Source organism: Vicia villosa, linkage group LG1 (genome assembly GCF_029867415.1).
Source record: "Vicia villosa cultivar HV-30 ecotype Madison, WI linkage group LG1, Vvil1.0, whole genome shotgun sequence".
In the NCBI taxonomy this organism is placed as follows: Eukaryota; Viridiplantae; Streptophyta; class Magnoliopsida; order Fabales; family Fabaceae; genus Vicia; species Vicia villosa.
In genome coordinates, this window is record NC_081180.1 from 169195736 (window position 1) to 169208300 (window position 12565).

General features: G+C 42.7%; 1 protein-coding gene across 1 annotated transcript; it reads left to right on the plus strand.

The window, feature by feature from the left end:
- The first annotated feature begins 411 nt into the window (after positions 1–411).
- LOC131659266 (uncharacterized) lies at positions 412–1761 on the plus strand. The gene is made up of 2 exons (XM_058928481.1): positions 412–876; positions 943–1761. Exons 1-2 carry the CDS (start codon positions 412–414, stop codon positions 1759–1761), a joined length of 1284 nt encoding a protein of 427 aa, XP_058784464.1.
- The last annotated feature ends 10804 nt before the right edge of the window (positions 1762–12565 follow it).

A 12565-nucleotide genomic window follows, 5' to 3' on the forward strand; every position in this document is an offset into this window, starting at 1 on the left:
TAGAATTCATACCTGTGAGTTTGGGGTGGGACAGGATACTAGCCTTCATCATACCCGGATTTCCAAATTGCAATCTGAAGCCGGAATTTTGAACCTATTGTATTCAGTGCTACCCAGATATCCAGAGTTGCGAGAGACATTCAGTCTCTCACCACATTGCACACATGACACATCACGCTATTGCATCCACCTCACTTCATTCGTGGAGAATCCTAAAGTCTATTTCCAAAAAAGAGAAAAAACATATATACGATCTTTTACCTCAAAACAAAAAAATGAAAGCAAAAAGAAAAGAAAAGAAAGATGATGAAAAGACTTTAGGATTCTCCCAATGAAATGCATTCCACCATATCATTTAACATGCATGTTCATTTATTTTCAGGAATATTTGGCTTTGTCTCAGACCAACACATGGCTCCACCAATGAAGACTGGTAGACGCAACCTCTCCTATACATTCCCGAATCTGAATCTGGATTCTCTTGAGTGTTTAGCAAAGAAGATTACGCCAGATGAGTCAACCAAGTTCCGAGAAAAATATGGGTATATTCTGAGTCTTCTCAAGATGCCGTTCACCAAGTACGAGCAAGAGGGAGTTCATACCTTGCTTCAGTTCTATAATCCTTCCCTCCGCTGCTTCACGTTCTCCGAATACCTCTTGGTTCCTACATTAGAGGAGTATTCTCTTTTCCTCGGTGTGCCGGTCAAAAAAGAAGAAGTTCCATACTATGGCACCATGGAGGCCCCTACTTCCCTTGAAATTTCTAAAGTTCTTTATTTGAGCAAGTCAGTCGTGGAAGCAAATCTATCCAAAAAGGGAGGATGTCTTGGTTTTCGTATGGAGTTTCTGGTTCAAAAAGCTTGTGATGCTGTTGAGGCAAAAGAATGGGACACATTTAGGGCTATCCTGGCTCTGAGTATCTATGGTATCATGATGTTTTAGAATGTGGCTAACTTTGTTGACATGAACGCAATTCATATATTCATTCTGCAAAACCCGGTTCATACGTTTTTGGGGGATGTTTATCACTCCGTTCATCACAAGAATAGTCAGAAAGGGGGTTTCGTTAGATGCTGTGCTCCGTTGTTGTATCGTTGGTTCAGATCACATTTACCTGAGTGTGGCGCTTTCGTTGATAATAGGCACACATCTAAATGGGCTGAGAGGATTATGGGGCTGAGGGCCAAAGATATTGTCTGGTATAATAGAGCTTTATATGACATGGAAGTTATTATGAGTTGCGGAAAGTTCAATAATGTACCTCTCATGGGTCTTAGAGGTGGAATCAATTACAATCCTATCTTGGCCAGAAGAACATTTGGGTACGCTTTTGTAAGTCCTCCTGAACAAACAGAGATTGCTGAGACTATTTTCTATGATTCGGCCACGGACAATGGGAAAATGGCCGAAGCGGTGCAAGCTTGGAAGAGTATTTGTTGGAGAGATAAGAAACATTTTGGCCAGAGAGATTGTGCTACTTACGAGGATTATACTAAGTGGGTCGAATCTGTGGCTGATGCTCAAGGGATGCCTTTCCCTCCTAAAGACCCTTTGTACCCCCCTGCTGGTGAACAACCCAACATCGTCTCCATGCCTCGTTATGACCAAACTGTGGATCAGAATCGAAGATTGACTGAACAGATGGAAACGATGCATGTTAAGATGAATACTGCTCGGCAAGAGAAGCTTTCCGCACTCCATAAGTTGAAATTAAGAGAAATAGAGCTCGAAGAATTATATGCTAGAGGGAGCACTTCTTAGAAGAGGCCAAGAATGACCGTGGGCTCTAAATCTACTGAAACCCAAGAGACGAAAATAAAAGAACACTACGAGGCTCAGTTGGCAGAGTTGACTGAAAGACTCCAGATTCAGACTGAAGAAGCCAATTCGGAAAAGGCTCGTTGTAAGAAGGCAGACAAACTCTTGCTGGAACGTCAAGGAAAGATAGAAAAATGTTATGAAGAGATGCGCAAGCTGAAAGGGCAGGTGAGAGAAAAAGACCAGAGTAATGCCCAACTTCAAGAGGAAGCTAGGTATTGGGAGGTGAAGCACCGCCACATGGAAACGATGCATTTTAGAAAAGACCTGCTGATTCAAGAGATCATCAAGAGGCCAACCCATGTTAATACCAAGAAACTCTTCGAAGAAATGAAGGTCTGGAGTGACAAGAACATTGGAGAGAGCCCCCTCCGTCATGTGGACATGGAGGGTCCCGCTTAATAATGACTTTGTTATGTGAATCACCACCAGACTTGTTGGATGGGATTCCTGGTTTTATTTCTGTATTTTTTGGCTCATGGGAGCAGAATAGTTTGTACTTCGATTACTCTAGGAACTTGGTTGCAGAATTAATCGATTATGTTTGCTTATCTTGATTGTGCTTATCTTGGTTATGCTTCACTATTTTCCTCCATTATCTTGTGTTGTTGGTTTGAGACAAAGCTAAAGAATCTTGAAAATAATAAAACATGCACACATGCACCCATGCACCCATATCATACTGCATTTCCAGGCTTTTTATCAGAATCTAATTGGGGTCCCTTCCGACAACAGATTCCTTTTTCGACGACGAAGCTGACTTCCTTACATCCTTACCGCACCAGGAACAACGAGAAGAGAATCATGGACCAATTTGAACAGAATCAAGCTGCCCTCTGTAGGGATATGGATGTTATGGGAGACAGGATGACTCAACTCATGGAGACCCTCCATGCCGTTGTTCAAGGACAGGATGAACTCAGGAAGAGCGTCGCTAGTTTGGTCAAAGAGGTCCCTAACCCTGTTACCGATGGAGGGACGAAACCTAAAGAGATACTTGTTGATGGGGTACCAAAATTGGTGGACGATCACCACGATGTTATTGATCTTGATCATGATCTTACCACTGAGTTGATCGAAACTGCTAAGATGTACCAGGCTCTCGAGGAACGCTTTAAGGCCATTGAAGTTGCTAAAACTTCAAGTTTCAACACTGCTGCTCTGTGCCTGGTTCCTGGGATTGTTATTCCCCCAAAATTTAAGGTTCCAGATTTCGATAAGTACAAGGGGGTCACCTGCCCAGAGACTCACCTTCGTTCCTACTGCCATAAGATGGCCGCTCATGCTGAGAATGAACCATTGCTCATGCATTTCTTTCAGGATAGTCTCACTGGAGCCCCGTTGGAGTGGTATATGAAACTTGAGAGGGCTAATGTTAGTACTTGGGGAGAACTTGTTGATGCCTTCTTGAAACAATACCATTATAACACTGCTATGGCTCCCAGCCGCGCCCAGCTCCAAAATATGGCACAAAAGTCTGAAGAATCTTTCAAAGAATACGCCTAGAGGTGGCGCGAACTTGCTGCTCGAGTTCAACCTCCTCTCCTCGACCGCGAATTGATTGATCTGTTTATGGGTACTTTGAAAGGGTCGTATCTTCAGCACATGGTCAGCAATACTTCTCCTTCTTTCTCAGATGTGGTCATCATTGGTGAGCGGGTTGAGAATTGTGTTAAAGCTGGTACCATTCAAGGTGTTACTAGTCCTAGCAATTCTAATGGCAATGGTAAAAAACCATACTCCGGATTTGTGAAGAAGAAAGAAGGTGAAACCAGCACTGCTTCAATTGACCAAGGTCGAGCTCCTGTATACTCTGCTGTTCCACCTCCTTACTACCCAATGCCTTATGCTGTTCCCAATCCGTATGCCCCTCAGGCGTACGCTGCTGCACTTCCACAACCATGGGTGGCACCTCAACAGCCTTTCATCCCCCAACAACAGGTTGTTGCCTCTCAGAATCGTCAACAAAATCCTAGGCCTCAAGGTCAAAGAGCTCCACAAAGGCAAAGGTACCCTGAAAGGCGTATAGATCCGGTTCCGATGCCATATGCCCAGCTTCTTCCCCAATTGCTTGCTGGTCAGTTGGTGCAACTCCGTGAAATGGGCCCTCCACCTAGTCCTCTTCCTCCAGGATATGATGCTAATGCTCGTTGTGAATTCCATTCAGGTGCTCCAAGCCATACGATTGAAAAGTGTAGAGCATTAAAGTACAAAGTTCAGGATCTCCTCGATGACAAGCTTATCTCGTTCGCTCCTACTGGTCCTAATGTGCAGAATAATCCTATGCCTCCCCACACAGGTGCGACCAATGCTTTTGAATTGTGTGACGAACAGATCCTGGTGACTGATGTTCGTAAGATCAAGATGCCGCTTGCAACTGTCAGAGAACATCTCGTGCAACAAGGGGTTTTGTGTGAACTACATGACTTCTGTTTACAATGTTCTTCTAATCCAGAGGAATGTGCCAGGTTGAGGGATGAGATCCAAAAGCTGATGGATGAAGGTGTCATTAGAGTGGAAAAAGTTATTCCCGATGAAGAGGTAGCCGTTCTAGAGATTCCTTATTATCCTGCTGATACGACGAAAGCCCAAAGCACTCCTTTGATCATCCATACTCCGAGTACTCCTTTGGTTATTCAGACTCCGAATACTCCTCTGGTCATCCGTCCCCAAGCTCTTCAGGCTCCATCTCTTGCTCCCTCTTTGTTGGTTGATTCTAAGGCTGTTCCTTGGAGTTATAATGCCGTGTATATTTGAGGGAAGAAGTATGATTGTCCTCCAGTGGGCAATTCGAATGTCACTAATATTGCTGGGACTAGTGGCATCACTCGAAGTGGCCGAATCTTTGCCGCCCCACCTCCGCCTCCCAAAGAGACTAACAAAGATGTTAACGCTCAGACTAAAGGGAAACAGGTTGCCGTTGATCCTCCCGAGCCCCGTACTGCACAAGACGCTGAACAACTTCTGAGAATTATAAAGAAAAGTGATTACAAGGTGATTGATCAGCTTGATCAAACTCAAGCTAAGATTTCCATCTTGTCCCTTTTGGTGCACTCAGAAGCTCACCGTGATGCTCTAATGAAAGTTCTGGCTTCCGCTCATGTAACTCAAGACATTACTGTGCCACAGTTTGAAGGGGTTGTAACCAATATTGCTGCTGGTAATTGTTTGGGTTTTTGTGATGAGGAGCTTCCACCTGAGGGTAGAGCATATAACAAGGCGCTGCATATCTCCATAAGGTGCATGGATGCAATGCTGTCTCGAGTTCTGATTGATACAGGATCTTCCCTTAATGTGATGCCCAAAACTACTTTGTTCAAGCTGAGTATGGATGGGGTTATGATGAGACCATGTACTATGAGCGTCAGAGCGTTTGATGGTTCCAGAAGGTCCGTGGAAGGGGAAATTGATTTGCCTGTCAAGATTGCTCCTCACACATTCTACATTGCCTTCTATGTCATGGATATTCGCCCTTCGTACACTTGCCTCTTGGGTCGTCCTTGGATCCATGCTGCTGGAGTCGTGACATCTACCCTCCATCAGTGTTTGAAATTTGTTGTGGGTGACAAGATTGTTGTAATCACTAGTGAAGAGGATCTGGTAGTCAATAATCTAGCAACATACCGTTATGTGGAAGTAGAAGGGGAAGTACAAGAGACGCCTTTCCAAGCCTTGGAAATTGTGTCAGTCGATAAACTCCCTGTGGTTGAAAACAAGAGGGAACCTGGAGCACCCCTCTCGTCCCTAAATGATGCTAAGGCTTTCCTAGATGCTGGTGTTCCCCATGGTGCTTGGGGAAAACTGATCGATGTTTACGAGAAGCGAGACAGGTATGGTCTCGGGTACCAACCATCCTCTTTCGCTCAACTCAACACAATCCTTGGAAAGAAGGTGATCCCCCCGATTTCTCAGGTGTTCGTCAGTGCCAGTACTAGCTCTGGAGGTCAGGTTCTCGCCGTGGATGATGACAATGAAGAAGATCTCTCTAGGTTCATCCGCCATGCTGCGCCCGGATAGGAACTCAACAACTGGACCACGGTGGACATCCCTAGAGTCACTTTTATGGAGATGTAATTTTCTTGTTTCGATAAATCATGTGCTTCGCCCCAAGCATATTGATCACTTGTATAAAGAAGGGCCCCCCATGTTTCAATTTCTTTAATAATGTATAAAATTCATATCTTCACATGCAATTACCGCTCCATTCCTTTCATTTTACTTTAAAAACTTTTTCAAAAATGGCAAAGCTTTTCTTTTTCATTTCCTTTATGTGTTGCATTCTAAGGCATAAATCATCCATCGTGCAGATCCGGCTCGGATTCCATCAAAAATGTTAATGTTACAGTTCCACGTCCTGATATCCTTGAGAATCCAATTGACCAAGCTGATGAAGATAATGGAGAAGACTGTGAAGTCCCCGCGGAATTGGAAAGACTTTTGAGACGAGAGGAGAAATCTATTCAGCCGTATCAAGAGGCCACAGAAATCATCAACCTCGGTACAGAAGAAGTGAAGAGAGAAGTCAAGATAGGGGCCGCTTTGCAGAGTAATGTAAAGAGAAGGTTGATCGAGCTGCTTCGAGAGTATGTTGATATCTTCGCCTGGTCGTATGAAGACATGCCTGATTTAGACACTGATATCGTTATGCGCAGGTTACCGCTCAAACCAGAATGTCCGCCTGTAAAGCAAAAACCGCGAAGAACTCGACCTGATATGGCTTTGAAAATCAAGGAGGAGGTTGAAAAACAATTGAAGACTGGTTTCTTGTCTGTGTATGAATACTCTCCTTGGATTGCAAACATCGTACCTGTTCCTAAGAAGGATGGAAAGGTGCGCATGTGTGTCGACTATCGAGATTTGAATAGGGTAAGTCCGAAGGATGATTTTCCTCTGCCTCATATTGATGTGCTAGTCGACAACACTGCTCACTATTCGGTGTTCTCATTCATGGATGGTTTCTCTGGCTATAATCAAATAAAAATGGCTCATGAAGATATGACCAAGACTACTTTCACCACTCCGTGGGGTACGTATTGTTATAAGGTTATGCCTTTTGGTCTTAAGAATGCTGGTGCAACGTATCAACGAGCAATGGTGACCCTTTTCCATGACATGATCCATAAGGAGATTGAGGTGTACGTTGATGATATGATTGCAAAATCCCAAACTGAGGAGGAACACTTGGTATTATTGAGAAACTGTTTGCTCGTCTGCGGAAATTCAAATTGAGGCTTAATCCAAACAAGTGCACTTTCGGAGTGCGATCTGGCAAATTACTTGGATTCATTGTGAGTCAACGAGGGATTGAGGTCGACCCTGATAAAGTAAGAGCAATACAAAATATGCCAGCACCGAAGAATGAAAAAGAAGTTTGCGGGTTCCTTGGGAGATTGAATTACATAGCCAGGTTCATTTCTCATCTCAATGACACTTGTGAACCCATCTTTAAGCTGCTGCGCAAGAATCAAGATATCCGTTGGAATGATCATTGTCAAGAAGCCTTCGAAAAGATCAAACAGTACCTCCAAGAGCCACCAATTCTCATGCCTCAAGTTCCTGGGAGGCCGCTCCTTATGTACTTAAATGTGCTTGAAGGATCTATGGGGTGTGTGCTGGGCCAGCATGACGAGTGTGGTCAAAAAGAGTGCGCCATTTATTACCTGAGCAAAAAGTTTACCGATTGTGAATCCCGTTACTCACTACTCGAGAAAACTTGCTGTGCTTTGGTATGGGCCGCTCGCCGAGTGAGGCAGTATATGTTGACTCACACCACCTTACTGATCTCCAAAATGGACCCGATAAAGTATATCTTTGAAAAACCGGCCCTTACAGGAAGACTAGCATGATGGCAAATGCTTTTATCAGAGTACGACATCCAGTATGTTACACAGAAGGCCATCAAAGGAAGTGTTCTTGCAGATCATCTCGCTCGTCAGCCATTGGAAGAATACCAGTCAATGAAGTTTGACTTTCCTGATGAGGATATCATGAGACTGGATGATGATGAAGGACCCGAACCAGGGGAGCGATGGACTCTCACATTCGATGGTGCATCAAATGCTATGGGCCATGGTATTGGGGCGGTTTTGACTTCTCCTCGTCAGACTCACATTCCTTTCACGGCCAGGATATGTTTTGATTGCATGAATAATGGGGCAGAATACGAAGCTTGTGTAATGGGCCTCGAAGCGGCCATTGATATGAGAATCAAGATCCTCGAAGTTTATGGGGATTCTGCCTTGGTCATACATCAAGTAAGAGGTGATTGGGAAACACGACACCCCAATTTAGTTCCTTATAGGGACTATATCTTGGAGCTGTTACCCGCTTTCTAGGAAATCACTTTCGATCATATTCCCCGAGAAGAGAACCAGTTGGCAGATGCTTTGGCTACTTTGGCCGCTATGTTCAGAGTTAGCTCCCCTAATGAGGCACCAGACATAAGGATCCTCCGTTACAAAGAGCCCGCACATGTATTCCCTGCTCATTGTCTCACCACTGAAGATGTGTATGATGAAAAGCCTTGGTACTACGATATCAAAAGGTATGTTGAGAAGCAAGAGTATCCCGAAGATGCTACGATTGGTGATAAGCGAACACTTCGAAGGTTAGCATCCAAGTTCTTCTTGTCAGGAGACGTCCTGTACAAAAGAAACTATGATTCAATTTTGCTCAGATGCGTGGATAGACACGAAGCAGAATTGATCATGCGAGAAATTCATGAGGGATCTTTTGGAACTCATTCCAGTGGGCACTCTATGGCTAAAAAGATCTTGCGAGCAGGATATTATTGGATGACAATAGAAAGTGATTGTTATGTGTACGTAAAAAAGTGTCACAAATGTCAAGTGTACGCAGACAGGATTCATGTTCCTCCAACTCCTCTGAATGTCCTGACATCGCCATGGCCCTTTGCTATGTGGGGCATCGACATGATTGGACAAATTGAGCCGCAAGCTTCGAATGGACATAGATTTATTCTTCTTGCTATCGACTACTTCACCAAATGGGTTGAAACTGCTTCTTACAAGAACGTAAACAAGCAAGTCGTCACTCGCTTCATCAAGAAAGAGATCATATGCCGATACGGGGTTCCAAACAAGATCATCACTGATAATGGGTCCAATCTTAATAACAAGATGATAACAGAGTTGTGCGAAGAATTCAAGATTGAACATCACAATTCATCACCCTATCGGCCAAAGATGAATGGCGCGGTCGAAGCCGCTAACAAGAACATAAAGAAGATCGTCCAAAAAATGGTTAGAACATACAAGGATTGGCATGAGATGTTACCATTTGCCCTACATGGCTATAGAACTTCAGTTCGCACTTCAACTGGGGCAACTCCCTTCTCTCTTGTCTATGGCATGGAAGCTGTACTTCCCGTCGAAGTGGAAATTCCTTCGTTGAGAGTCTTGATGGATGCCAAACTAGATGAAACAGAATGGGTTCAGACGAGGCTGGAACACCTCAATCTAATCGAGGAGAAACGCTTATCTGCTATTTGCCATGGTCAGTTATACCAAAAGAGGATTAAGAAAGCGTATGACAAGAAGATTCGGCCTCGAGAATTCCACACAGGTGACCTGGTTGTAAGGAAGATCTTGCCAATTCACACCGATCCAAGGGGCAAATGGACTCCCAACTATGAGGGACCATACATTGTGAAGAAAGCATTCTCAGGTGGTGCTTTAATCCTGACAAAGATGGATGGGGAAGACGTTCCACTTCCAGTCAATTCAGACTCAGTCAAAAAATACTACGCATAAAAGACCCGCTAAGTTGAAAACTCGAAAGAGCAACTTAGGCAATAATGGGTATCCCGGTGGACATAAAATTGGAAAGTCCAGGCAAAAATTAGGGATAAATCAAAAAAAGGAATAACCCGCTAAGTCGAAAACCCGAAAGGGCGACTTAGGCAAGAAAGGGTATCCTGCTGGATTGAAAACCCGGAAGGGTGGTCCAGGCAAAAGTTAGGGATTAAAAGCGAGAGGTTGCAGTCTGAATGTCCTTCACTAGCACCATTGTGCACCCTTGGTATACGGACAGATCGGTTCAACCACTACGCTCCTGAAGCAAAGCATTGAGAAGATCAAGGATATGGGAACTGTAGCAATACCAGTTTTAATGGAAATTCTAGCATTTCTCTTTGCCATTCTGTGTTTTATTTTCCCTTTCTTTGCAACTACCTCATTTAGGAGTTGCTTCCTTGTACAAAAGCCTATTCATAGGCATGCCATCAATAACATGTTTCTTTTGCTAAAAAGCTTTCCTTGTTACTTTCCTTTTTCGTATGCGAGATGTGATTTAATTCGTCATTAAACATTGCATTGAAAACATGGGGGAATAATAATCACAAATCAAAACGAAACATGATGTTACATAAACACAAAAGTGCTCTAAGGGGCGCCATTTGCATCCAAATATTGTTTTCTGTGCAGGTTGCAGGTTCTACTGGTCACCCTGACCCATCTCATACCATGAAGGTCGTCATCATCCCGCGTGAAAGTTCAAGTATGCAATTCATCAGTACTGGTAAGCATGGGGCACCCAGAGAAGTCCATGTCCCCTCCTCCATGTGGCACGCCTATACAAGGTGATTTACTAAACTACTCCAGTCCATCCTATACAAGGTGATTTACCTCAACTGAGGATTTAATCCACTAATCACACGAGATTACAATGGTTTTCCACTTAGACAACTTCTAAGTCTTCTAGAGTCTTCTGATCACAACTTGATCACTCTAGGAACAACTGCTTAGAGACCTTCTAAGACTTCTCTAGAGTATACTGATCACAACCCGGTCACTCTAGTCCTTTACAATTTAAGGTAAACAAATTCTAAGAGTATTACAATTGCTTCTTAAAAGCGATAATCACAAACTGTGATATTTCTCTTACAGATTTAAGCTTAGACTCACTAAAGTATTACAACAGTAATGTAGTGAGGTTGAAGATGAAGTTTGATAGCTTTTGAAGTGAACGGCAAGATAGTATCAGAGATAGTTCAGAATTCGTTCAAAGTGCGTCCAAAATTCGTAACCTTGCTTCTCATCAGAACTTCATATTTATAGGCGTTTTGAGAAGATGACCGTTGGGAGCATTTAATGCTTTGCGTATTCCGTACAGCATTGCATTTAATGTTTCACTCTTTTGTCAACTACCTCGAGCCTTGTGTTTGCTGTGACTACTGACGTTGCAGTTAATAGCTTCTAACGTTCCTTTTGTCAGTCAGCGTAGCTTGCCATCTAGTACTTGATTCTGATTTGTTCTTTGTAAATACTACGTTGAATATCATCAGAGTACAAACAGCTTGGTGCAGAGCATCTTCTGATCTTCTGATCTTGATATGCTTCTGAGCGTGATTCCATGACTTCAGTGCTTCTGCTTCTGAACTCAAGTTCTTCTGATGCTTCTAATAGACCATGTTCTGATTCTGCTTGACCATCTTCTGATGTCTTGCCAGACCATGTGCTGAAGTTGCATACTGAACCTTCTGAGTCAAAGCTTCTTAGTGCTGATTTGTGCATACTCTTTATATATTTCCTGAAAAGGAAACTGCATAGGATTAGAGTACCACATTATCTTGAGCAAAATTCATATACATTGTTATCATCAAAACTAAGATTATTGATCAGAACAATTCTTGTTCTAACAATCTCCCCCTTTTTGATGATGACAAAAACATATATAAATGATATGAATTTGCAATCAGAATAACAGACGGCAAAAGACAATTACACAGTTATAGCATAACCATATAAACATAATGTGAATGTGTCTCCCCCTGAGATTAACAATCTCCCCCTGAGATGAGTAATCTCCCCCTGAAATTAATACTAGAAGAATTTTATAAATAAAAGACTTCTCTGAGTATTTCAGTAGAGACGTTCACATATGCTTGAACTTCAGAACATTCACTGCTTCTGATTTCTGCTTCCATAGGACAGCTTCAGAACATTGAATTTCTTTAGATCCTCAGAACATTCACATCTTTTGATTCCTGCTTCCATCGGACAGCTTCAGAACATTGAATTTCTTTAGATCCTCAGAACATTCACAGCTTCTGATTCCTGCTTCCATCGGACAGCTTCAGAACATTGAATTTCTTTAGATCCTCAGAACATTCACAGCTTCTGATTCCTGCTTCCATCGGACAGCTTCAGAACTTGAATTTCTTTGATCTTCGGAACATTCACAGCTTCTGATTCTTGCTTCCAGCGGACAGCTTCAGAGCTTGAATTTCTTCTTGAATTATTCCATGCTAGATTGTATCAGAACATTGTTGAATGTACTTGAGCATCATTATAACATCTTCTACATTCTGAAATGTTACAGAACAAACTCCACAACAAAAGTTGTAGCATGAATAAATCATAACTTATCACATATATATATCAGAACATACACAATGCATCAGATTATATATGATAAGATATAGGATTATCAGAACATGTTAAGGACAGAAAATAAGTTAATGCACATTCTATCAGAATATCATCACACTTCTTTCTTCCTGCTTCTGATTCTGAAGCTTCATAGCACTCAGCTTGCTTCAGTTTCCATGAGCATATTCCTTTTACAGAATTTGCGATTCCTCATGATTTTGCTTCTAATGTTGAGCTTTCAATCCTGCAAAACAACTTAGAAACATATGAAGCTTGCAGCTTCTGTTAGTAATGTGGGGGCTTTCTTCCCAGCAACTGCTAATATAAATCAAATCATTTATCACTATTTCTCCCCC

Bases quoted from the DNA above. Each gene is read 5' to 3' on its own strand.
- LOC131659266 (XM_058928481.1), top strand. From the start codon at position 412: ATGGCTCCACCAATGAAGACTGGTAGACGCAACCTCTCCTATACATTC. The intron at 877-942 runs GCAAAAGAATGG...ATGATGTTTTAG, and splicing joins AAGCTTGTGATGCTGTTGAG to AATGTGGCTAACTTTGTTGA.